At 43.1% G+C, this 27,947-nt stretch overlaps 1 protein-coding gene across 1 annotated transcript in view; it reads right to left on the bottom strand.

Annotated features, from left to right (window-relative positions):
- The window catches only part of MEOX1 (mesenchyme homeobox 1), a 51,968-nt gene extending 44,077 nt beyond the window's left edge, over positions 1-7,891 (bottom strand). The window contains exon 1 of the mRNA XM_088480833.1: positions 7,191-7,891. Coding sequence (XP_088336959.1) covers positions 7,191-7,638 — 448 coding nt within the window. The 5' untranslated portion in view covers positions 7,639-7,891. The remainder of the gene's footprint in view (positions 1-7,190) is intronic.
- Between the last annotated feature and the right edge of the window lie 20,056 nt (positions 7,892-27,947).

Here is a 27,947-nt window from a genome sequence, read left to right as displayed (position 1 = left end):
ATCGGCAGTCTTATAATACTGACATACTACACAGTTATATATAACTGACTTTAATAATAGATAACATGTATCCATAAGGCACTCATAGTATCTGACGAAGCAGAAAATCATATATATAATATTTATATAAACAGTATATGGTACACTGGCAGTCCGCTACGTTGTATGATACATTTGCAGATTCTCTTTTTACTCAAGCATAGCACCAAGATGTTTATATATTTAGCAGCAGCATAATTGGTGGTTTTACTACCACTGGTTACATAACAGAAAGACAATAAGTAATGTCTCATCTTTATAAAATGTATAACTTACATGCAGCTTTTATCTATTTTATTTATTAGCAGTTATTTATATAGCACGCACATATTCTGCTGAGCTTTACATTCACATTCACAACAGTCCCTGCCCCAGTGGAGCTTACAATCTATGGGCCTGATTCAGCATGGATCACAACCGCGTACGCAGATCAGCCGATGGTGTGTACTGCGCATGCGTATACACCGCAGTACACGTGAGCAGTATATATATATATATACATTGCGATCGCACTGCAATCACGCACACGCACCTAGAAAGCCATCGCAGGGTGCGTGACGGGACATCAGCGTTTGGGGGGTGGTGACAGGGGAGTGGTCGGAGAAACACAGGCCTGCCTATCCGTATGCGATGGCATACGCAGCTTGTGTACTCACTGCGTGCGACGAGACTTGCAATTTTTAAGACAGGTCGGGGCTGCTGTAATTCTGCGTGACTGGCCGATGTTACCGATGTGTACAGAGGACTGCGAGGTATTACAGATGTGAGAAAGCGGTAGTGAGCATCTCTATGCTGGCTGAGAGGTTGCAAATATTACCATATTTTTGCAGCAGAACTGCGGGCGATTACACAGCCGTGATCGCAATAGTGATCCGTGATGAATCAGGCCCTATGTCCCCTAGCACATGCACACATACATATACATACACACCACTATATTTTTGGAGTGTGGAAGGAAACCTGAGTACCCAACGGAAACCTACACAAGCACTGGGAGAGTATACAAACGCCACACAGTTAGGATCATGCTGGGATTGGAACTTAAGACCTCAGTGCTGTGAGCCAGTAATACTAACCGTTAGTAAATATCTGGACACTTAAATGTGGCTATACATTTAGAAGAAAGCATCCTAGTTACATATTTCTTTGCAGCCTGACATAAAGCAAATATAAAAAAAGCCCGTATTACGGGCTCAGTTGCATTTCCCTATCCACATTTCCTGGGAGTAGGACATTTTCTCTCTCTTTGTGAGACTAAGGGCCTTATTTATCAATGAGTTTTATCACTCAAAATGAGTGATTAAACTCGCTGTGTGTGATAATGGTGCACCAGCCAATCAGCTCCAAACTGTCATCTGTTTAAAACAGTTGGAGCTTATTGGCTGAAGCATTGATAAATAAGGTCCTAGTTTTTTTGTAAAAACATTTCTCATTATGGGATTTATGTATGAAACAGTGAAAGCATGGAGAAGTGGACTAGTGGAGAAGTTGCCCATAGCAACCAATCAGCTCCTACCTATTATTTTGTAGACTGTACTTGATAAATGCTACTTCAAAGCTGATTGGTTGCTATGGGCAACTTCACTCTTTTCACTGCTTGAAGCATAACCCCCTACATTATATATATTATATGGCATTTTCAGTATTTTTGATAAAAATAAACAGTTTTGGGGCAATGGCGGACAAAAATGGGGTGTGGTCTCATGGGCAGGGGTGTGGCCTTACTGCACACCCCCATTTCATCACTCTTGGTGCATGCCCAGCACTCCTTGAGATGCTGGACTACCCCCAGAGACTCTCCCTTACTTCTCCTCAGTAACCTGGTGCAGGGTGTTGCACAATAACATGTGCAGTGCCAGGCTCCCAGTGAGGAGGAGCAGGCATTTTAGTGTCACCCCTTCAGAGAGTGACACCCGGTGCAGTCCACACCCGCAGCACCCCAACAAGTGTTGCCACTAGTTTGGGGGAGATTCAGTTCTCAGTGATGAGCACGAATACAAAACAGTAACCACAGTCTTCCTGCACAGCTCTATGCGCTATGATGGGAAATATGCAATGTTGGTTAAACGAGTTGCTGGAGAAAGGGGACAAATGTTGGCAACACGTGGCTGCCACAAAGAATTAAATTGCCCACTCTGTCTGTAACGCCGTACAATGGTATAAAGTCGACAACAGGATACATATTTACAGACTAATACAGGCAATATATAAATTCAAATAGATACATAATTACAGTGTGCATTTAGCATAATTATATAGAGAAGACAAAGGGAAGAGGGTTCTGCTCAGATGAGCTTACAAGCTATAGAAAAAGTAATGATATGCACTACATGGCTATATTCAAATCCTTGCAGTCAGGTTATGGATATGGACATATACTTTAACAGAGCTTTACACTTAAAAAAGTGTTGTTGCAGCTTAAGTATGCTTATTCCCTAGAAAGCAATAAAAGACGTTTAGTAGTAAAATGTAAACATGAAGTAAAGGCAGCCATACACTGTGTAAATATCAGCCGATTATTGCCTGACCAGGCCGATAATTAGATAGTCTATGGCCGCGTCCGACCTGTAATTATTGTCTGTCGGGCAAGATAAATATTTCAGCATGTGTGACAGATGCAATAATTGGTGTTCGTATGTGACAGTGGATGTCATTGGTCTGTCTGTCTGATGGTGAGTTTTAGCTCTAGGTGTATGGACAGCATATCTCTTATCAACCAGATATTTTCTTTCAGTCAATAACATAAGGTAGATTAGCAAAACCTAATTGTTGATTGGTTGCTTGGGTGATTGCACATCTACACTTGCTAGTAAATATAGTAACTCCTAATGGGTGGTACTTTTCAATTATCACTATTATATTTTGTATGAATTTTGTATATGACACCTTTAATTTTTTCCTTTACAATTTAGATTGCAAGCTCTGACAAACAGGGCCCTCTCATGTGCTATTTTCTCCCTTACTTATACCAGTATTATCTAACACAGTCTTCAAGAACCCCTGATAGTTCACATTTTCTAGACCACCTTAGTTGGTGCATAGGTGTATTTATTACTGTCACATTTTATCACATGAGATGTATTCCTTCCTAATACCACTTTCAGGCATAAACTCCAGCTTTAACCTGGCCCGGTACCTTGGACACTGAACACGGTTTGAAACCAGCGTTGTATTACTTACCCCCTTTTACACCTGGTTGATGGACCCGGGATATTCTGGGGTCATCGCCCTTCACACCAGACCCGGGTCTTCCGTCTAACAGTGGACACTTGGAGATGATGTTATTTCCTGCCTACTGCTAACCTTTAGGTTCGTTTGCTGCTGCTTTTGTGGGTATTATGACTACATGTGTAGCAGTGGTTATATAGCTTGCATCATATGTTCTGCAATGTTTTGTATTGCAGGGGGCAAATATATTGGTTTTATACCCAATGGTTTTAATTTCTTATCGCCACTATTCGTGGGAATAAAAAATTATTGTTCTCCCGAATGTACTAATATACACATGCAGCGACAGGAGGTCCGAAAGTAGTTCATCCCTGCGATGTGTAAGAAGTGAAATGGTCGCTAATGCGATCATTTCACTTCTCTGGGGATCCCATGGCGCTACTACGCATATGCGGTCTGCTGAACACACATGTTTAGCAGCCATTCCTGGTAATTTGTACGAAGTGTAGCCCATAGACTAGAGTGGCCAACGCCATCTGAAGATTTGTATCACAAACTATAATATGTAAATATTGTCATTGATGCTTAGTTAGCGCTGTCACCAAGGGCTAGGTTTTGTAACACTTCTATAAAGGAAAAGTGTAGGTGTTGCCAATGCAACCAATCAGATTGTAGCTATCATTTTCTGGAATTTACAATATAAATTGTATAGTAGTAGCTAGAACATGATTGGTTGCTATTGCTAAAGCTGGGTACACACTTATCAGACGATATGGCCGTTCAGCTGTCACGCCAAATGAGCTGCCAATTTGGTAAGCTATACACACCTATCGGCAGCTCAATATGTCAGGTCACCACAACTGGGTGGGCAGTTAAATTTTCCCTCCCAGTTGTGATGTCAGTGTCGGCGGTCTCTGCAGCCAGTGTGCGGGCAGTTGGTGGGTCGCCTGTACACACAGCCAGACGTATCGATATATCTGCATGATATATCGGTATCGGCTGTGCTGCACGGTTGAACTAAAATATGTCTGTGAACGACGTCCTTCACAGACATATCAGGTGTTCACACACGCCGGTCCGCTACCGATATATCGTTTGTCATTCGAACATATACTAGAACTATATATCTACAAGTTGAAGTTTTAATAAATTTACATATGTCCAAAGGAGATGTAGCTTATTCAATGCTAATAATTGTTAACGTTTATAAATAATTTACTGTAATGTGCTGCTGCCTAATCTTGCTGCCTACAGCAGTCATCTTAGTCTGCATCGTTCTAAACCCTCCCCTGATTAGTTGATATTAATGTTTCTATAGTGCACAGTCCACATTTACCTTTTTATAGACGATATCTAACTACACAATGGGAAAATTAGAGCGTAGCAATAATTTGCTATCTAATTTTTTTTATCTGAATATTAGTTCTGATTAAGGGATCTATTTACTAAACCGAGAAATGATCTAAGACTTTTCTCAACTTTTGTATATTTATCAAAAGGTTAACAAAAAGTTGCTCACTTATTTAGCCATAGACGAGGGATGAAAGCTTAAAGCAGCAAAACATTTTGCTTTTTTTGCTGAGTTAGTAAAAACATCTTGAGATGGTATCACCATATACCCGGCAATGGAACCTTTTTCCAGACCAGATCAAACAACTAGTCACATGCACACCAGCTGGCCATGTGTGTACTCTATACTGTGACCCTATAGCAGCAGTGTTAGGCTCCCAGTGAAGGAGAGGAAACCCTCGCAGAGGTTCAGGGTTTTCACTAGATTCCAGCGCTGCTAAAATCTGTATCGCTGCAGTAAGCGACATATTATTAGTTAGCATTGGCGTTTAATAAATAGACCCTTGGGAATTAAAAAAATAATAATGATCACACAGCTATGACACAGCTACATGAGACATATAACTTCCTTCTCTGGAAAAGAAAAGTAATAGGGGTATGGAGGAGTATGTATGAGTAAAGGATACAGAACACAATTAAACTAACATTACCCAGAATGCACCATCTCAGTTCACTTCCTCTTGCATAGCTATCAGTAGATATAGGGTCAGCTTTGATCTGTCCACCTTAGTGATTTAATAGGTTCACAGATTTGACTAACAGCTCTTACCAAGAAGAGTTTAATGGCCTGTGGAGACAGCATGTTTTTTCAAGTGTCAGTTTATTTCCTATTAACCTCTGCACACATGACAAACTTATAATAATTGATTGCTTCATTTTACACAATAATAATTCCTTAAGCAAAAGTTAAACATGTAATATATGTGTTAAATGTGTTGGTAAAAGCACAATGTATGTGAAAGTAATTAAATACATTGCCGCAAATCTATAGTGCGAATATTGTAAAACATAATACGTTAATAACTGTTAATCAAAGTGTTCCAAGTGTAAGTGCAGTGCAATTAGGAGCAGATAGTGCAGGTGCCCTGGGCCCTTAGACACCTTCCTCCACCGGACTACAAAGTGCGCTAATCCAAGTTTACATTAAGTATTGCCGTATAACTGTTTAGTGTAATATTTAGCCAACAAGGCTATGTTTTATTTTATCAATTAAGTTTAATTTTTTATATTTGCATCTTTAGCAAATAAAAGTTGGGCCTCTGTAATTTTTAATTTAAGATATTAATACAAAAGAAAGTGTTAAACTACAGTGATGTCCAAATTATTTTAAATGCTTACATATATTTTATATACAACCTTTATGGCTAGCTATATCACATAAAAAATATTAACATTATGTGGCAGAGAATACAAATGGTAGCTGGTAATTTGGGATTTTGAGTCTATACTGGTCTCAGTCTGATTATAACAGATACATTTATGGGACAGTAATACATAATACACATTACACTCACTGCTGTTAGCTAATGTAGCATCAGGATGAGTATTAGGAAACTACAAATAAAACTGATGGTGGAGTGATAAACAGGTGCTTGCTACAGAAAGGTATAGACCCCTGTAAAAGCAAATATCTATTACATACCCACTTGCGTTTAACCTATGCATTTTACATGCTATATGTATATATAGAATTGATATAACACTAAAGTCATTATTCCAAGTGAATGCAGTTCAATTCTTCAAAAGTTACTTTTTCCATTTGTCCCGTGCATCTGTTGCGCTTCAACGCTATTGAAATCTTTACAGTCAATTCTAAAACGTGTGTTAAATTGAAAGTAATAATTCATAACAAATGGTTCTCAGACACATATATGTTTGGTGTGCATTTTTACTTGCATAAAAAAATTGCATTTTATATGTAGCTTTACTGTACAAATTTGTAGTGATCTTTTTACACTGTAAGTTGTTGTCTTGCATTATATATGCTATTTGGTCATGGTAACTTTGCATTCTGTACTACAGCAAAATAATACAGTATGTATAGGTATACTGCATGCCACATGTATGACTCTGTCACGTGTATGTCATGTGAGAGTCACAACTCATCTGTGTTATGCAGATTTCACACACAACTGATTGACAACACATGGATACATGTAATGCATGGTATTTTACATTACATATGCAGTATACATACATTTCTTCTTATATGCCTTAATATGTTTCCTACAAAATAATCATAAATAAAATAAAGTTACAAATGTAACATATTAAACGGTATACTGATCTTTCCTAGCCTATACTCAAAACCCTCTGTTACTTTTATAACAAACTTCAATACAATCCTATAAAGATGCACCACTTTCAATGCAATGAGTCATGTCCAAATATGGTGTAAATCTAAATTCTTTTCTTTAGATCTTTAATGAAACACCTGCGCAAACCCATTTACTGATATCCAAACCTGGCGATTCCCTTGGCAGCGATACAGTTCAACAGTCACTTAGGATATAGCTATTTGAATATATAGCATGATGAAGTATATTTGAGCAAAAAGGTGAAACAAATAGTAGCAGATTTCACGTGTAAACATGAAGAAATGTGAAAACAAGAAATACTTTATTACTACATACCTGCAGTGTCTTTTTTTCGCTTTAAAGTCTTTTTTTCTGTCTCCTGAGACGCGCCACCTGACACCCCATAATCTTCATTGATGCAGCCAGAACCGTCAACCAAATTTGGACTACTGCTTTCTATTTCTCCAGAGCTCAAGCCCAGCTCGGGGTTTAGTCGTCTTCGGGCTTCGGTGGCTGGAAAGTGCCAATCTGAATGATGAAATGTGTGGTGCTGTTCTGCGTACAACCTCTCCTCACGGGGGAAGCTGTGGGGTGCAGTCGCTAGGCATGACGCCGAGAAATCTGAATATGCCGCATAGTCCGGCTTCTGGTGAAAGAACGATACTTGCTGGTAAGGGTGCAGTGGAGAAGCTGAACTTAGTTCTCCTTGGGGACTCCTCATGCAACCCCAAAGTGGGGCACCTGTGTGGCTATTTCTCATACAGCTACTTGCTGATGGATCCATAGATACGTCAGTTGCTTGTGTCAGGCCACCAAAAAAATGTGCTTTGCCTGCACTTCCAAGAGCTTCAAAAATGTCTCCTACAGCGACTTTTTAAATGTCTTTCGCACCAAAAACAAAAATATTCAAAGCCCAGACCTTCATTTAAGACACTAGCATCTTCACACTACACGTGTGCCGGCCAGTCTGACAGGCTTATAGTGTTCAGCAAGCTGTGCCTGAAAAGAGTGTTGTACTGTATGTATATCCAAAGGGGTTCCACTGTTTAAATACTATGCAGGGAGAGAGAGTGACAAGTTTGTGAAGTGAAATGTGAGAGAGGGGAGGGAGGGGTTAACGACACACATTGCATCCCTCCAACCAAAGCAAACCAGGGCTACTATTAATCATCAGTAACCTTATATCCGCATCTAATGGGATTTGCAGATGCAGACTTTTTTTTAAAGAAACATTGTCTGTACTATGAAATGCACAAAACTGCACATACAAAAGAGGGTCTCTTTTATCTCCCCTTGTAATACTGCACAGCAATTTTTATTGCACTGTTAACAAAATTCTTTGAATTTAAGTGGGGAAAAGAGAGTTGTGCAGCTTGGTTCAGGATCTTGGGGGTCAAATCCTGCAAACAGTGTTCTACATTAGGTAAATATTAACCCCTACTATGCCTTGCTTATCAATAATAAAAAAGTTACAAACCAACATAGATTTAAATAAGCAACAAAATAGACTGTTTATTTTATTTTGGCAACAAATACTTGTATCTGCTATACTGTATATATAATAGTGATATTCTAATGTATATATGCTTAGCGACCCGCCATGGCTTCACACAGGAGCAATTTCATCTTGCCACAGACCCCTTCATCTCATAACAACCTACGCCATGTGACTACAGTCCCCTGTATCTCACCACAACCCCCTGCATCTCACAACAGCCTCCTACTTCTTATTCCTACTCCCTGCATCTCACAACAGCCTCCTGCTTCTCACTTCTGCCCCCTGCATCTCACCACAACTCCTTGTCCTCACTCCTGCCCCCTGCATCTCACCACAACTCCTTGTCCTCACTCCTGCCCCCTGCATCTCACCACAACTCCTTGTCCTCACTCCTGCCCCCTGCATCTCACCACAACTCCTTGTCCTAACTCCTTGTCCTCACTCCTGGTGCAGTGTGTGCAGACGTGGGTCCAGGAGGGGCCCGCACCACACACCCTGCACCCATACTATCTCATACCTCTCTGAGGACTCGCGTTGAGTGTCTCTGCCCTGCACAAAACTCTGGAAAATGCCCACCGCGGCCATTTTCCCGGTGACCTGCGCATGCGCAGTAGAATCTGGGCACAGACTAGTGCCCAGAGTCTACTGAAGCTGCGGTCGCCGGTCAGCCACGTCAGTCTGCTGCCGGCCGCCGGGGAGAGAGGAGGGGGCCCCAGATGGGGAATGCACACGGGCCCCCTCCTCTCTTAATACGCCCTTGCATCTCACCTATATCACCACAACCCCCCCTGCTTCTGCCCTGCAGCTGACTGGGACCCGGCCACTGGGATGTGTTGGGAAGGGCAGAAGGATCAAAATGAGAGATTTGTATTACAGCTACTGCACAGATGTTATAATAGCAGCATGTCCCTGGGGCTGGGTCACTTCTGCAAATTTCCGCAGCCTCCATGCGCACCCCTCATCGGCTGCAGAACATGGGGATGAGCAATTTCCTCTTTGTACAATGTACCCTGTCCAAGAACAGCGCTGACTTCCATGGGAGGTGCCTCTTGTTCACCGAGAATGTGTGGCTGAACAGGAACATAACACTAGAGAGGGACCACTTCACGGTGGAGGAGTGGTGGCCGAGTCCGTCTGCAGGTTCAACGTAAGGATGGACATCGGAATCCAGTGGTTACTAATCATCAATATTTTTGTTCTGATGGTAGTGTTTTTACCATTTAATGGTGGCAGTGTTTGCCACCATTAAATGGAAATCAATCGATGGTGTTCTGATGGTTGTTTATTTTTTTAATTCCTGATAGCTATGCCTGGCTCCTTCCTGGGTACTGTGTCTGCATCAGGGCATCTTCATGGGTTCGTTGGAGGCTGTCTCACTCTCTGTCTGCCTCACACTTGACTCTGCTCAGTCCCTGACTCTTTTCTAGACTGATACTAAGCAACAGGGCACGTTGCTGGCTCTGACTGGCTCGTATTGTCTCAGATAGCCAATCAGAGTGCAGTCCTCGCCCTTATAGCAGCAGCAGTAGTCAGTCACTCACATGTCAATGCTCAGTAACTTTTGTCTCAGATGAATGGTTCATATAGCTACACCTACCTCGACCAATGCTGTATAGAAATAGCGAAACTCTATCAAAATCCGTCCAGTTGTTCAAGAGATTAGCCCAAACGAACAGGCAGACTCTAAAACGGGGACTTTATTTTATATATAGAGAAATATACAGTATTAAGGCTGTTCTAACACATAGTAAAAGTGGGAAGTACATAGCCCTGCTTCCCCCTAGTCAGAGCCCTGGTGGCCGTTGTTCCTCTTACACTCTTGGTAGAGAATTGGAGTGTAGCGGGAGCAGTAGGACTAATCACAAGCCACAAGAGATTGCCAGAGATTACGACATATGCCTGGCCCTCCCACTCACATGCCCTTATTAGCTGCCATTTAAAGGTAGTTAATTTAATTGATTTGTGCAGCTTTAACATATAGCCAAATTTAAAATGGTAACATTTAACAAACAGTCGTGGAATAGAGTTTACAACTCAGCTGTATTGGAAATTGCAAAACTTGGTCTCATCACTTGTGTTGAGATAAAATGTTGGTTTTTGGTTTTTAATTTTATTTGTGATTTTACAGTTTTACAAATATAGGAAATATGTAAGTTGCAGGTATGAAAATAATATAGAATAAATTAAGAAAAGTAGCCTTTAGTATATTCAAGAATTCCTTCACCCTAGTGCAAAATTTAAGTCTTGTCCCACTGTCTGTATTCTAGAGTCTATTAAAATTAGAAAGTCTCCAATAGCTGCTAATAGGCTGTATTGGGGTTTCCATAATCATGAGGAAATACAAAGTTACAAGCAGACCTGAGTCATACAGCAGGAGACACAGCTGGGCTCCTGGGGCCCAGTAGAAGTTCATACTGCTGCTACATACATTGCTGCTGCAAGTAGCTTCCGGTGCCCCTGCCTATGAGGTCAGTTGATTTGCAGTTATTCATCTGTTACTTTAAACTTTGAAATAGTGCACAGATGTTATAATCCTGACTTATGTGTTTTTCCACCCACTCTTGGCCTTCAGTGATGATGTCTTGTTCCTTGGAGTTCCTTGTTGACATCACCTTAACTGACAGTGTTAATATACAATCTGAACAGGTGGAACGGAGTGGTGTTGCTCTGAAAGGTGCCCTTAAAAAATCATCAGTGTGTCATTCACTAATTCCTACGGTTGTACATCTAGTCGTATATTTTTAGAAAGGCAGATCTCTCAGATAGCTTTATACATATACTGTATATGACCTATATGAGCTTGATAGTCTACAGAGTCGTGTAATGTTAAAGTTAAATGTATTTAACTTTCAAAAAAAACATTTTGTTTTTACACCTTTAAACATATTCTTGTTTAATTTAAGTAGACTCAGGGGTATATTTACAAAAGGTCAATTTTAATCGACTTTCATCAATTCAAAATCAATGAAAATCGTTTCGTGTTTCTGGGGCTGAATAACACATTTATTAATACTTAAAAAAACATCTAAAAACTTGTCTGTTAGTAAATGTGTGATTTAACCCCAGAAATCCAACATCGATGTTGATCAATTTTCTTTGATTTTTAACATATTAAAATCTATTAAATCAACCTTTACTAATACTACCCCACAGTGTCAAATTATACAGTATATTCTGATAAGTGCTTGTTCTGTTAATCTGTTTAAAAATAGTGAAAAATTACTTTTAACCACTTTCCTGGAATGGTCCCATGGTTTGCTACTGTGGCCAGCTGGGCTTTCGCTGACATGGTCATATCCCATACAACTGTGTCTGCTGCTGCATCCCCCCGTGATTTCAGAGTGATTGCAAAATGGATACCTCCCAAGATGACTCTCTCCAGGAGGGACATAATGCTCTGGTCCTGGACTTCCGTGGTAAGAGGCGGGGCTGCAGCGCAGTTCAAAATTCAAATTGGGAGGTATGAGAATGGATCTCCTCCTTGAGGGAGGAGCAATGCCACGGGGAGGGGCATTACCAGAGGGGGGGATTTGGAAACAGTGAATGATCCATTGCCACTGGGCAGGAGAGGGGGAGGTGTTATAGCCTAAAATGAGTTTTATATTTACTCTAGAGGGAGACAATTATACATGTATATAGTGTCACATGGGAAGGGGAGGCACCAATACAGGGGGTCTCTGAACACTGGTGGGTGAGGTTTTTTTTTGCCACTTTGGATATATCACCACTGTGGATCTGTTGTTGCTGGGGAATTTATTGACACTGGAGGGTGGAAGATAATTTTACGATGGGGGCCTAGGGACACAGTGGGGGAAGGTGGATACGAGAATAAAAAGAGTGTCGGCATTGACAAAATTTCGACACATTCAAAATGTCAACATTATGATGTGTTTATATTATGAACATATAAAGGTAAAGCTGCAGTTAGGGAAAGGGATAGGCTGTGGCTAGGGTTAGAACTGCCGACATGTTGAAACTGTCGACATTATGTCAGTGTCAACATAGTAAAATGTCAACATTGAAACCCTGTCGTCATTCAGACAATGTCGACATTCTATTGTCAAAATTCTGAGTGTCGACATAATAAATGTCAAACTCATACACCACACTCTGAGACATCACTGCTTTCATTTGATCAATATCGTCTAAAGGAACCAGCACCAAGGTTGGAGTCAATAGAGCCAAAACAAAACAATCAAATGTATTTTTAGTGGAAGCTCTGTAAATCCTGACCTATGTGGCCCTTCATTGTCTGACCTACAATGAGAGTCAAATACATCTGCAATACTATTCTGAAGCGTATCACAAAAAGTACTTCTTCCTGTTTTTTGGCATCCTATACATATTCCTGTGCTTTTTGGCCTTTTTTGCATTGATGTGTGTACAGATTAATTAATAATTAATTATTTATGACTAGCAAAAGTTGTTTGAGCGTGGATCGTACAGGGTGCTCCTTCAAAATGCAGGTTGTAAAAACAGGATTTTGTTTTCCAGGACATAATATTTTAATGATCTTTAAGGAGTTTTGATGTTCCATAGTTGAAGGCATATCCACTTAAAAGAGTCGAATGAAAGATCCATTTATTCCCCATATATTAGGCATATTTTTGGAAATAACAACATTCACATCAATTCTGCTATGACATACAGTACTGTATTTTACATTTTAGTGGCTTCATCCTTTAAGGGGATAGTCCAAGTGTTATCGTAGGCAGTGATTTGAGCTGAAATTTTTATCTTTGCCAACGAGGACATTTCTGTCATGAACCAAAAATCCCCGAAATTTTGTGCAAAGAGTCTATGTAGATGAACGTCATCAAGTAAATTAGGACATTCTACAGTGTGGGCCTGATTCAGCAAGGAACACAGTTGCTAATACGCACGCAATCGACCGATTGTTGCTTTCTGCGCATGCATCGCAGTGTGTGTGCGCGAACCGGCCACTGTGATTGGGACTGCGATCGCATCAACTATGCAGACCCATCTCAGTGTGTTGGCAGGAAGTGCCGTTTGCGGTTGGTGACGGGGGGTGGTCGGCCGAATGCAGGTGTGCCAGTGCTTTCGCACGCTATTGCAGGGGCGTGCATGAATTATCCACTGCAATCTCATACGCAGTGTGAGGACTCATAGCGTGCATGGTTGTTAGCAATTTCTGAGTAAGGTCAGGGTTCGTGCAAGGGTGCGGGAGGCTGCCATTGCACCGATGGTTATTCCGTAGTGAATCAGGCCCTGTGTTTGCATGATGAAGGAATAGGTACAATTACTAATTAAAAGTGTGCTGCATTTTATTAGATCAGTATTTCCAAAGCTCATTCCTCAGGAAGCACTAAGGCTGGGTACACATCAGTGATGTGCAAATGATGCTATGGTCATTCCAATTATCCTTCATCCCAGAACAAATTATATTGAGCGTGTACGGTGCAATCCTTGAAGCGACGGAATGATTTAACATGTCGTTTGATCGTAATGCGATTTATCATTGCTCCTGTACACACTAGAACAACCATCTTTAAGGTGTGACTTCTTCAGAGGCCAAATCAGAACGACATATCACCTGGCCACCTGGTTGGCGTACACACTACACGATGTGCACCACATCGTTCACGATATATTCTGACAGACCGTACAGCACAGCCAACCAGAAGATGTATACAAAGCATGAGAGTGCGCAATTGAGCATACACAATGTGCAATCCACACAATATGTCGTTCCAATTTGCCTCTAAACAGGCAACTGGCCTAACAGTGCATGGTTTTCATTTTTCCTAGCTGGTGCACAGTTGTATTAATTACTGCATACTTGCCAACATTCAGCTCCCTCCTTCCGGCAAGGGGCAGCCAGGCTTCTATGGCGGGGGGGCGTGTTGTGGCATAAAGGAGGTGTGGCAGGGAGATGATGCAGTATTGGGAGATTAACGGCATTGTGAAGGGCGGGGCCACGATGGCGCGTTTCAGCATGTATCGCATCATAGGCCCCCCGCTATGGGGATGTGTGTATGGGGATGTGGAGGGGAGCCGTGGCGATCCAGGGAGATGCAAGGAGGTGGCGGCTGGCCGGGAGATTTGTCTACTACTCCTGGCTGCTGGGAGCGCCAACGATTTAGGGAGCCTCTCGGCATTCCTGGGATAATAGGCATGTACTGTATGCATTACTGACTGACAAATTTTAAAAGATCCACAGGTGGAGCTAATTATTTCACTTGTGATTCTGTGAGGATACATGGAAAACATGCTCTGTTAAGCTGAGTAAACACTAGACGAAGTGCAAACGCTGCGACATCGTTAACGTTTTCCTTTCAACTTCCGGACAGACAATATAGTGCATACACATTAGATGATTTAACAAACGATCAAACGATTTATCGGTCGTCGGTTAATCATTTCATTGATAACAATATGTGGTTTGCTCTCCTAAACTATAGATAAAACCATAAATCTATACCACATATCGTTTAGTCATTTGGTTGTGCGTACACATTCAAAGATATGCTACAAATCGTTAATGATATTGCCAGATTGGGCTGCATGTACAGATGACGAAAGATGTGTCTTACGACGCACGGGAGCGCGCATCATACACGATACAGTTCGTACGCACTAGATGATGTGAATGATAGATCGTATGATCCGGTCAATATTGGCCAGATTGTACAATATATCGTCTAGTGTGTACACACCTTAAGTGCTCCATTAGGAATGAGTTTGGGAAACACTGTTATAGATCATAAATGATCACATAGAAACTTTCTATTCCTCTCATGGAAGCTTCAGTGGCTGCAACCTCTTTTTGTTTTTAACTATTACACTGTGTGTATCACTTCTTTTACTTTGCTGCTGACATTAGGGACAGTCTGAGTGCAAAGAAGGGAAAGACATATGAAAACTTAATTAACGAAAATGCATGCATCTGTCAAACAAATGACTGCAGTACATGTGAGCTTTACAGGTGTTATCAGAAAACTTGAATGCTAACTCAAAGTGACAGGTCCACTTTAATAATGAGCAAATGGCTCAGTTACTGTAGGTTAGTGACACATGGGCAATTTAAAACACACACATGTATAAAACTCAGGGAGCGCAGATTCTCGATGTTCGGGAATCTGCACAGGCGCCAGACATGTTCTGCACATGTGCAGAACGGGTCTGCGAGCTCACACGTAAACTGGCAGCAGACTGTCAGTGATTGACAGTCTGCTGCCATTTGGGGGCAGGGAGGGGGCGGCGATACCCTCCGTTTCCTGAAACGGACGCGTGTCACCAACATTGTGGGGGAGGGAAGAAGCCAGGATCTCCATTGGCTGACGGAGATTTCCTGGCCTCTTCCTCTAAACTGCGGTGACCGGCTGCGGGACCCCATGGGTCACCGAAGCCTGCCGATGTTGCGCAGATTATTTGATGCTGCGTTGGACAACACAGCTAGGATAAGTAATGCACAGGAGGCGTGATGCTTCATGCTGCATTACCATATCTGCAAGGATCGCAATTGCAAAGCTGCCTGCGTGCATCTTTGCAATTACAATCCTTGCAGAATCAGGCACAGAAGGCGTAACTTTACATCTCCAAAAAAGTAAAAATAAATTATTCAAAAAAGTCCACCAAAATTATCCACCTTTAGTAAATATCCATCAAATCAAATTGAAGTATGAATAATAAGCCCCTTGTATTACTAAAGCCAGGTCGTTCACATTCTGTGCACAAAAATAATATCACTATATGGCTATAGAAAAGAACAAGTTGGATGTTTGAATTTTTTTTAACAAATGAGTGATTGACAATAGTCGTACCATAGCAGTTTCATAGGAGCCTTACATAAGTACTCTGTGTTACTGTCCAACCCCCACCCATCCTCCTCTCGATCCACAATTTGGTAATAAAGCTTCTAGCTCTCTGATAAATTGTCCATTTAGTACATGCCTCTTAAATTGGGTATCCCTTATCAGCAGTGTATCAAAACCCCATTAGCACAAATGGTAATGAACTTGGTGAATAAGACTTCAGTAGCTTGGCAAACATTATTTCAATCCAAAAATTGTGCTTGTCTGACATATTCATATTCAGGTTATGGGTTGTTGGACACAGTTTTGCCCCAGATTTCCACCTTTTTACTGATTGCCAATCAGCAGGGCTCCATCAACTCCAGGAGAAAAGAAAGAATGTAAGTACTGAAGAGAGAAGAGGAGGAATAAAAAGGGGAAGGTGGGATAAGGCTCCGGGCAAGAGGAAAATTGGTTTATGAGGGGCACAGGGTGTAGTGTTTGGGGACAATGGTAGCAATGGTAGAGGAAGATTGGGGGAGAGATATGATAAGACAGGTTACTGGAGATATACATAAAGAGAGGATAAGAACACACACAGAGTGGTGAAGATCAGGACTAGCAAACACAAAAAGGAGACATATGCACAGACATACAAAGGGAAGAGGTCAGAGGCACAGTTGGGGTGGTAGAGTGGATGCATGCTGCCTCTATATGGCAGTAGGTAGCAAGTTGCCAATTATGGCAGTCCCACTGGTAGAAGCTGTATAAAGAGACTGGCAAAATCTGGGTAGAGAGCGTGGAGAAACAAGCAGAACCGGCACAGGGATAGGGGGAAGACAGGCAGAAGCTGGACAGAAAGTTGTCACAGACAGACTCTAAGTAAAGAAAGATGAGACAGCCAGAAGCTGGTTAGACTGTGCCAGAGTCTTAGCTCTCTACTGTGCATGCACCATCTTTCAGGATAATGGAACTGCCAGAACATGTAGGGGGGCATTGATGCACAGTTGGGGGAGAGGTGATGCACATGGGTCCTCAGCCCTTAAAACACCTGACAGTCCATAGAATTTTTTTCACTCCACAGATGTCACCATTATGGTTTACACATCCATGCCCTTCCAGTGTAAAATCTTGGTACAACTGTGCAAAAGATTAATAGAGCATTTGTGGTGTGATTTTATATATGTAGTTCATAAATAACATGGACTCTGGGCCTGATTCAGACCCGCTCACGAGCGCCGAACGCTCGCAAGCGGGTCGATGTTGCCCAAGTGCGCATGCGCACAATGGAGGCGGCTCCATCGTGCGCTAGCGCGAGACCCAAATAACGACGGCCAAGCCGTCGTTATGGGTCTCGCACCAAAGGGGACGTGCTGTCGATGGTGATTGACAGCACGCCCCCTTTGGTGGGCGTGCTGGGAGCGTGGCTGCCCAGATGGAGGCGTTCCCATGGGAACGCCTACCGACTGTGGCCGGCCCCACTGACATCACTAGTGATGTCAGTCGGAGTGCTTTTGGCTCTGATAGAGCCAAAAGCACTCCAGGGCTTGCGGCAGCGAGACCCTAACGCAAGGGCCTCGTCGCAAGCCCGATGGTCACGATGGTCTTGACCATCGCTACTATCATTTTGGCCGCTCGCTATAGCTGTGGGTGGTCACCCACAGCTATGCGAGCGGCCAGGAGGCCGCTCCAAAAAGTAAGAGGGACGGCCCTGATTCAGAGCGAGCGCTCTGTCAGAGCGTCCGGCTCTGAATCAGGGCCTCTGTTTGCTATTTGAGTTTGGTATTTAAATTGGAAGCAGACACTGAATCCCTGCAATGAAAATACATGTATCCCTAATGCACCTCTTATTCCTTATACAAATAATTATATCATTTTTATTTGAATGTGTCATAAAAATATTTTATATTTATTATAAAAGTTTGTGAAAGTCAAATATAATTAGTTATTTGGCTGGAGATGAGCAGAACTAGCAGGAGAAAGATCACAGGTTAGCATAAGCAGATTTCAGTATTGTTCTCTGCAATGGATCAGAGCAGGGCGGAAATCCTATTACATGTAGCAATAGCAGTCAACATGTTAAAGATCTGGGTGTTTTCTCCTAGGAGCTGAACTTGACACAAGTTTCCAAATTAAACATTCTTATTTTCTTTTACAGTTTTCTATTGATACTTGTCAACAGTTAGATGAAGTTCCGCAGACATTATAAGGAACATGGTGTACAAATAGGAGAATTTGTCCACTTCTAATTTTGAAGATTCCTCTACATCGTGGGGCTGATTCTAAATTGGGAGCAAAGTAAAAAAAAATACAAGTAGCTTTGCACCTTCGCAAAACCATGTAGCACTACAGGTGGGACAGATTTACTGTAAAATGTGCAGAGAGACTTATATTTGACAGGGGAGTGTCCAAACTCAAATCTAACTTGTAATGTTCGAATAAACCCATCCAGCATTTTTGGGCTACATGCAAAAGCAGCAAAACAAAAAACAACATGTTCCTAATATACCCTAAAGATCAAGATTGATTATTAATTAGTTTACAGGGTACCTAGCAACAGTGGTTATCACAAAAGGGAAACAATGTCAAACCCACAAAATACATCAAGGAAATAAATATAATTGCGCTAGTAAGTGCCCATTAACCAAGTAATATAAGGACCAACGTAATTTAAAAAATTTATTAACCAGATAAAATTAACATACTCAAAAAATAAATACAAAACAATAAAGCACAATATTGACCACAAATAATATTTGCAACAATAAGAAATTAATGCCACTATTTGTGGCAATAGGACATGAATAATCACCGGAATGTATTAATGATCACTCACAGGGATAGGGGATCCAAAAGGAGCCCATCCCTGTGGTGTGTAAGAAGGGAAGTGATCGCTAATGCGATCACATCCCTTCTTCTTTAGGACCCATTGCACTACTGCTCATGCATGGCCTGCTGACCACATATGCATGGACAGTCATTGCCGGGGAGGGACCTTATGGATCCCTCTCCCATTAAATGATGCTGTAAGTGTTCAATTGTTCAATGAGGAGTGCTCTGGCACTGCCTCCATCCTCATTGCAGACAGGTAAGCTGAGCAGGCGGTCTCTAGGACCCGCCAAAGCTCAGTGAGTGGTCTAACCTCTCACATGCGCTACTGCTCTGTGTGTCTTTCTCCCTGTTATGCATGCCAACTAGACGTGACTCCTAGACTCTCCACCATACCAGCTATGCAAGTATACAGACCGCAAGTACTTGACCTAGCCCCGCCTCTATCACCTCAGCGGTGACAATGTGTGTTATGGGGTGTGTGGCCTTAGCAGCATTGCAATGGAGGACAATGTCCCCCTCAGCAGCTGACCCAGACCCCCGCCGAGCACCAATAAGTGCTTTTTGGGTATGCTCCCCCCTCTCAGTGTCCCTGTATAAATTGTCTGGGGGACTACTAAATCCAACACCACTACTGCGCATTGCACTGTTACACAGTCCTGCTAATAGGTTATGGGCCCGTCAGTCTCAAGTTAATAGGCTGGGGATCCTCCTACACCTACCGATACGCTGCTAATAGTAAGCTGCCCATCTAAAGGTGGTGTTAGCTAACAGGGCCATCTTTGGATGGGCTACATGCTGGAGCTACTGTAGGTAAATTTAGTAATACAGCAGCTCCCAGAGAAACCTACTGAATTCACACACTTCAGTCTGATTTATGTAGATTATTAAGCAACTTTTACATTTGAGCATTTATTTTACAAAAAATGAACATAGTATTGTAATATGCAACTTTTTCTACTTAAGAGTATATGCAAACCAGTAGTACAACCAAAGCAGAAATTACCCTTAGTAGCCTCAGTTATAGGATTACATCAGTAGTTTTCTTTGGATGTTTTCCAGTTAGAATTTTACAAGAGTTATACTGAAAGGCGCACAGCCCATTATGATTTAACAACTGCAGGGGACCTCTAATCAGCCGCTTGCCCTTCATTATTATCATCCAGACCTCCCAGGATAAAGGTATTCTAGATGTTCACAAATCTAAACTTATGAACAAAAGGGAGTGTGTGAGCATGGATTGGAGAAAGTAGTTCATAGTGTAGTGAGATCACAGTTCTCTATTTAAGGGTATGATTCAGAGGTGGAGGCAAGGCTGATGTTTGTAGTGTTGAGCGATTTTTTTCTGTACAGTGCATGTATATGAGTTTCATTGCGCATTTGCCGAGATTGACTACCGATGGCAGATGCAGTGGGGACTTGGACGCAGAGTGATTACCAGTCAGTGACCATAAGTGGGAGGTAACAGGGAGGTGGCGAGTCAAACACTGGAGTGTCGCAACCATTGTGGGACATGCCTCAGCCTGCATCTGCATCTGTGTACACAGCTGTAGAGACTCTGGCTGCCTACTGCAGATGGGCAAACATAGGATTGCTCAGAGGATCGATGGTGCTACCAATGTGCGACCATTGGTGTGTCTTTGTATGCAAGCGGTGGATTAGAGACGCAGCCAGGGGGGGGCGCTGGACAAATCCTAGCATTAGCATATTTTTGCATAACTGCTGTGTATGGAGTGTATAGGGTCACAGTAGTGGTGGGATTTCCACGCACCTCTGAACCAGGCCCTGAGCATCTGTCTCTCTTTCAAACATTTATTGCTCATGCAGACCTGCAGAAATATGTTCCTGTTATCTGTGCACCATAGACCCACAAGTTCTGAAAACAAATATAATCCTACTTCTAGTCATCCTTTAGCAGAAAGTATCTAGTATTCCATTGCTGAAGGTTTTTATTTTCAGTGAGCAAAGTATTATCTTCATTCAGGAGAGTCTTGCAAAGGTCCTCCCAGTATATTAATAAGCTTCTGGAACTGGAAACTATTTAACAAAGTGGTTCATTGTGGACACAATGTTGAACATATGCCAGTTTACATATTGTAAACTGGGCAAATTTATACACCACATGCCCACAAAGGGAATGCACACATATGCACTAATGGATGCTTGTACACAGGGAGTAACTAGGTATTTGAAGGCTCCATAGCAAATGTTTGTAAGGGCCCCTATGTACCACCCAATGGTGAAAAATGTACGTATATAACACATGTAACTTTGATAAGGAAGATGGGCTCCCCTCCCCTCTGGTCACCATAGCAGCTGCACCCCTTGCACTCCTTGCAGGTGGGAAGTTTGACTGGGGCGGTATACCTGTCCAACCGTAACGCAGGTGTCCTATGGTGAGCTCAGGGAGGACAGAAACCTCCCATGGTGCAGAAGGGCAATGTCCATGCTTGTACGTATCTAGCACTTGTGTATAGTATAGTAAGTAAATTTTCACTCAAATACAGCTCATGCAGACCTTCAGAAATACGCATATACACCTATTAGGGATGTTTTGCACCTGTTACAGGGCTGGTACAAAGTACAAACACATGCTGAAGTTCAAAACCATGTTCATATGCTGCTGATGCGGTTCTGGACATATCTTGAGATGTGTATGGCTCTGCGTAGGGATTTGAGTAATGTATGCTTATTTTGAGGCCAACCCTGCATCAGCAACTGTAAGTGTATGGGGTACAGGAGGGTGGCCTTAGCATAAGTGATACCCCGACAGGAATTGCAAATGGGAGATGTCGTACTGTCTACTCTTACCAGGTTAGGACAGGTTCCTTGTTTCTTCTTAGTTGATCAGAGGTAAGAAGGTTGGAGCTGACGTAGGAAGATATCACTTCAAGTTAAAGTTACTCTTTATTACAGACGACTAATGCAGATTCGACAACATCATAACAATCTGTAATGTTACCAGTTTTCCTTACCAAGTGAATTGCACATCCAACAAAATGTATAATTTATTATACCGGAACACTGAATGTTCCTTGCATCTAAGCAAACAGCAAACTTTAGGAGTCTGTGTATATTGATTGGTTATTTCAATAATCATGCATATTTATGAAGGATGATACCAAACTGTTCACATTAAATTAGGGATGAGCGGGTTCGGATTTTCTCGGATTTACTCGGTTCTCAAAGCGGCATTTTATTGGCTATCGGCTATCACTTGTTTTGGATAGCCAATAAAATAAATCCGAACTAATCCGAACTTGCGGTAAAGTGGCGATAAGAACCGAGTAAATCCGAACCCGCTCATCCTTACATTAAATATAGTTTTACACATCAAATTATCAAAAACAAGACTACAGCAACAATCTATCAGGGAATCACAGTATAAATTACACACTAAATATATTTCTACGGGCAGCACAGATGGTGTAATCGTAGCATTACTGCCTCACAGCACTGAGGTCATGGGTTCGATTCCCACCATGGCCCTACCTGTGCAGAGTTTCTATATTCTCCCTGTGCTTGCGTGTACTCCGGTTTCCTCCCACACTCCAAAAAATATGCTGGTAGGTTAATTGGCTCCCAACACAAATTAACCCTAGTATGTATGTGTGTGTGTGCATGTGATAGGGAATATAGATTGTAAGCTCCACTGGGGCAGGGCCTGATATGAATGACCAAATATTCTCTGTAAAGCGCTGCGGAATATGTGTGCGCTATATAAATAACAGGTAATAAATAAATACTGTAACTTAATTTCCCATTCACCTAAATATATACCGCATGCAAGTCAGTCGTAAGGTCCAGTGTTTACTGTAGAGGTGGTGCACTCAGGAACTTGCCTTTTTGGTTTCCAGGTTAATGTTATATAAATGCTGATGGACACTACATTATGCTGCAGGCTGTTGCCTGGCTGCAAGGGCATACTGTATCTATAATGGGTGCATGGTGTGTGGTACACATGGGTCCCTAAGTCCAGGGGGTGCCCACACCGCACACCCTGCACCCATATTTTCTAATACTTACCTCTCTGAAGGGTATACACTCGGGAAACCGGCTGCCTTAATACTGACAGCCGGCTTCCCGACTGTCATATCCCGGCGAGGGTGAAATGCCGGGCATCTAGATTTAGACGCCTGACATTTCCACGACGCCAGGAGACCGGCGCCAGGCATCCCGATCGAAGGTGTGTTAGGATTACGGGAGGGTTAGGTTTAGGGCACCTGGGGGGGACTTAGGGTTAGGCACCCCCCCGGGAGGGTTAGAGTTAGACTAGGAGGAGGGAGGGTTAGGGTTAGGCACACACGAGGGGGACTTAGGGTTAGGCACCCCCCCCGGGAGCGTTAGGGTTAGGCTAGGGGGAGGGAGGGTTAGGCACACACGGGGGGGACTTAGGGTTAGGCACCCCCTGGGGGACTTAGGTTTAGGCAGCGGGGAAGGGGGGGGGTTAGGGTTAGGCACTTAGAGGGGGGATTAGGGTTAGGCACATGGGGGGAGGTTAGGGTTAGGCACCCCTAAGGAGGCTGGTGGTATTTCATACCGATTCCCTCTGAAGTCCTGCATCGGGTGTCACAGCCCTGCACAAAACTCCTGGAAAATGGCCTCTGCAGCCATTTTCCCGGCAGTATGCGCATTGGGGAAATGCAGAGTCTACTGCTGCGGTCTGCCCGCCACCGGCTGCCGGGGAGAGAGGAGGGGGCCTGTGTGCATTCCCTTGTCCGGGGCCCCCCTCCTCTCTTAATACGCCCCTGCCTATTTGGTATTCAATGGATGTCTCTATTTGTTCCACTATGTTAGTTTCTCCCTTTCTATTAACAGCAGTCCTGTGTGGTTTATAGAGGGACATGCTGTCTGTCCTAAGCTGCCTGCATTTGTCCTCTAGCAGAATGTAACTTGCCTGTTATCATACTGATTTGGGATGCAGTGTTCCTTAAGGCCGGGACACACTAGGCAATTTCTAGTGTGTACTGACCTCGTTAGCGTCGGGACCCGGCGGGGTGCCGGCATCGGCAAGTGCATACACACTTACCGATGCCGGGAGCGATGGAGTGACAGCGGGGGCCATGTTGCATCTGGCAGCATGGCCCCCGCTGATGATATCACCGGTCTGACCTGCATGCAGGTCTAATGGACAATGTCGCTGACAACGCACATCATCAGCGATGTCGGTACACACTTGCTGATGTGGACGATATGTCGTCTAGTGTGTACCCGGCTTTAGATAGATTGGAGTGCTGTAATATAATGTGCAGAGGAATGCAGCATACATGTAGGCTGACCTGCACTTTTAACATCCAGTCACTAATTAACAAGAATTTCTGCTCTCTCTCTCTACCTGCAGATATCCTATGGGGATGCGCAGCTTATGCTGAATCTACTAAAACTGGTAGGGAGGATCAATGAGAGTCTCTCTATAGTTATTGGCTATGCTGCTCTTTACACAGCCAGAGATCACTGATAGAATTAAGCTGTCAGCTGAAGAGTAGGGCGAAGGTGCAGAGCGGAAATAGGTAATTAGTATAAACCTCACTCTGCTGCTTGATCTGGGTGTCCTGAAGCAAATGTCTGTCACCGAAGTAATCATAGCACCCTCGCTCTCCTTTCCCCAGAGATCTGGCTTCTCTGTCTGCTGCCTACCGGGGAAGGTCTGCTTCCTTGGTCGCCACCCACTGCCAGCCGGGATCTGCCATGTTTACCATGAACAGCTGAGAAGGAGAGTTTAAACCAGTCTCTTCTGCCCAGGGGCGCTGAGAGGGGGTGGGAACGGCTACTAATTACCTAGGCCCGGGATTGCTACAGAGGTCAAGGCCCCTCCCTCTCATCTCACAGCAGCCCAGCACACGCTGCTGTGTGCTGGACTGCAGTGGGAGTCTGCTCGCATCTCCAGCAGCCGCAGCAGTCTCCTATGCCTGTGGGGGGATGCGATCACACTGATGGCACCCCCCCTGGCTTTGCGCCGGGATGACAGGCTCACAGTGCCCTCCCCCCCGACGCGCAGTTTTTTTGCCTAAGTGAGCGTTGCCATGCCTCCTGCAATTAGGTCACGCCCCCTCCCCCAGGCCCGCCACGGCTCTTGATGCCCCTGCTTCTGCTTAACAGATGCACCTCCTTGCTCTGTCTCTTCTCCTGACATGCTTGGAGGGGAGATCAGTCCCAGCCTGCAGCTCCGCCCGGGTCCGCCTCCAGCTACTGTCAATCATATACAGCTTCCTTTACACAGCCGTTGCTGGTCCGGTGTCACCACACTACTGTCTCCCTCACTGACAGTCGGGGGAATACACACCCAGGTAACTTCTGCAGCGAGATACCGCTCGCTTTTATAAGGAGTCCCTGCTCCTTATAAAACTTCTTTTGCCAGGCTACTCAAAAGCAGTTTGCTGGTCTCTCATGGGCATGCAGGGCTCCCCTCTAACGTTCAGTGGGAGAGTCCTTGTCCCGTGCCCCAGGAGTCTTAATAAGTCTGGGCTAGCTGGTTGAAACCATCATCCTCTTTAAGAGGGAAGTGCCATCAATGGTATTAACTAACAAATGCAACCAAAGCAGTAACTGGACCAATTTAAATACAGAGAAATGTACAATTTGGGACATATGTGGTCATACATAAGCATTTGAGAAATACACTAATTTTAGCATAAGTGTTACTCCCAGGGTCTGGAGTACCACACATATATGAAGCCTTGGAGAGAAGACTTTTATAACACTGGTGGGAAGAGAAGGTGGAGACAAGTAAATTATGTATATGTGCTCATACATTTTTTTCTAGTAAATAAAAAACCACAGTGGCATACTGTATCTATAATTTGTGCTGGATGTGCAGTGCACACCACACACCCTGCACACATTCAGTATACTTACATCTGTGGTGATGGTGGCTGTCTGAGTGGAAATGGCACTGGTGCCTGTGTCCATAAACTAGAATTAGTTTATGTGCACATAATGCATTTAGTCTATGCTTGAAAATAAATTCTTATGTGATTTAAAGATTGGAGTGGCCTAATGAGTAGGAGGCCCCAGAATAGGAGATATTGAGAGTGGTGGTTTTCCTCTCATATATCAGGACATGGGTGAAACGCTCCAAGAATTGCTTCATTTTACAGTCAGAGGTTCACGATTCATGAATCTTTAGCCAGGAATGTTTAACAAGCATAAGTAATAAATGTTGCCATATTTACTACTATTAATAATAGATATAATTTAACCAATACATTTCAAGTATTCCCAGCAGGCACTGAAAGATATATGGCATCCTTCCAAAACTGTAGATATATGATACAGTACATGGAGAATTAAATGTTAAAGATCTACAACTCTGTGCAATATAATATGGGTACACGACCGATGTCTTAGAATAGGAGTGTGATACTTTTAATAAAACTAAATTTATTTAATCACATACTTACAAAACCACATACATCCCATTCCAGAACACCCAATGCACTTATAGTGAAACAGGGACTCCTTGGTATTTAGTCAAATACATTTATAGAGGCACCTGGGGTACACTTTATTAATCAATTCTCAGAGTGGAACTTGGGTCTCATTGGAGCCAGTGGACATTCAAACCTTGACACCTGAAGCCACATTCCAGCCACTAGCCACACCCCTATATTACATAAAACATTCTGTAGCCACCTGGTACTGCCATTGAACAGAATGTACTGACTTTGGGGGAGATGTATTAAGCTTTTGAAAGTAATAAATTGGAGAGTGATAAGCTAGCAGCCACTCAGCTCCTAACTGTCATGTTACAGGCTGTTTTTGAAAAATGACAGTTAGGGGCTGATTGGTTGGTCGTTTATCACTCTGCAATTTATCACTTTCCAGAGTTTAGTACAGCTGCCCCTTATTTTTTTTACTATTCATTCTCTCCTCAGGTAAATGGTAAACCATAGGCTGTGGCATAGCTAAAAATATTTGCCCACCATAGCATAATTGTGATGGAATTTTTACTTTTATTTGTAATACTACTCAAGATGTGCCTTTAACAGGGACTGAACCAAAATAGTGAAAACACTAATTTTAAAAGTTAAATGGAGAAGATTATGAAAGCTAGTTTAAAGTTAACCAGCAGAAATGCATGTGGTGACCATAGCAACCAATCAGGCATTTATTTTAATTTCCTAACCTGTACTAGAAAACTATAATCTAATTGGTTGCTATGGCAATATATTCTATTCTACATACTTACCTGTAGAATTGTTTTAACTATTTATACGCTTCCCATCTCTCTCCTCTCCAGTCCTTATTTTCCTCTTCAAACACTCTACATCTGCCTCCCCTCTCCTACAAGACCTCCACTGGCTCCCCTCCCATTCCAGAATCCAATTCAAGGTTCTCACACTCATATCCCTTTTACATCGGCGCTAAAACCCGGGTTATTGCAGGGTTAACCCAGGTAGCTCCTTGGTGTAAAAGGGGAGAGGGTTGGATCACCGGGTCGAGTGACCCAGCAATCCAACCCAGGTAACTAGCAGGGTTTAACACAGGAGTAACCCATGAAACCCTGCAGTGTGAACAGCCCGCTCCGGGTCATGTTGACCTGTAGCACGCTGCATGCCGATCAATTGGTCCAGTTTCAGTGGCGCTTAGAGATGACGTCATCTCCAAGTGTCCACTTCAATGCCGGAAAGCTATGCAGACCCGACTTCGGTGTGAACTGCGCCAACTCGGGAATGCGCTGGGCCGGCCCCGGCTAAATTCTGGGTCTGATCCGGATTGGAACCCTGTTCCAACTCCGGGTCAGACCCGGAATTTAGGTGTAAAAGTGGTATCACTTACAAAGCCCTCACCCATTCCTCTCCCATTTACATCTCTGATCTCACCTCCCTTCACTCTTCTGTCAGCCCTCTTCGTTCACTTAATACATGCCGCCTTTCATGCCAATTGATTACTTCCTCCCACTTCCGACTTCAAGATTTTACCTGTGCTGCTCCCCACCTTTGGAACTCCCTCCCTCTACCCATCAGACTCTGCACCTCTCTACAATCATTCAAACAAGCTCTTAAGACCCAC

Source organism: Taudactylus pleione, unplaced genomic scaffold (genome assembly GCF_031769625.1).
Source record: "Taudactylus pleione unplaced genomic scaffold, aTauple2 ptg000256l, whole genome shotgun sequence".
In the NCBI taxonomy this organism is placed as follows: domain Eukaryota; kingdom Metazoa; phylum Chordata; class Amphibia; order Anura; family Myobatrachidae; genus Taudactylus; species Taudactylus pleione.
This window is presented reverse-complemented; position numbering and strand designations above follow the sequence as displayed.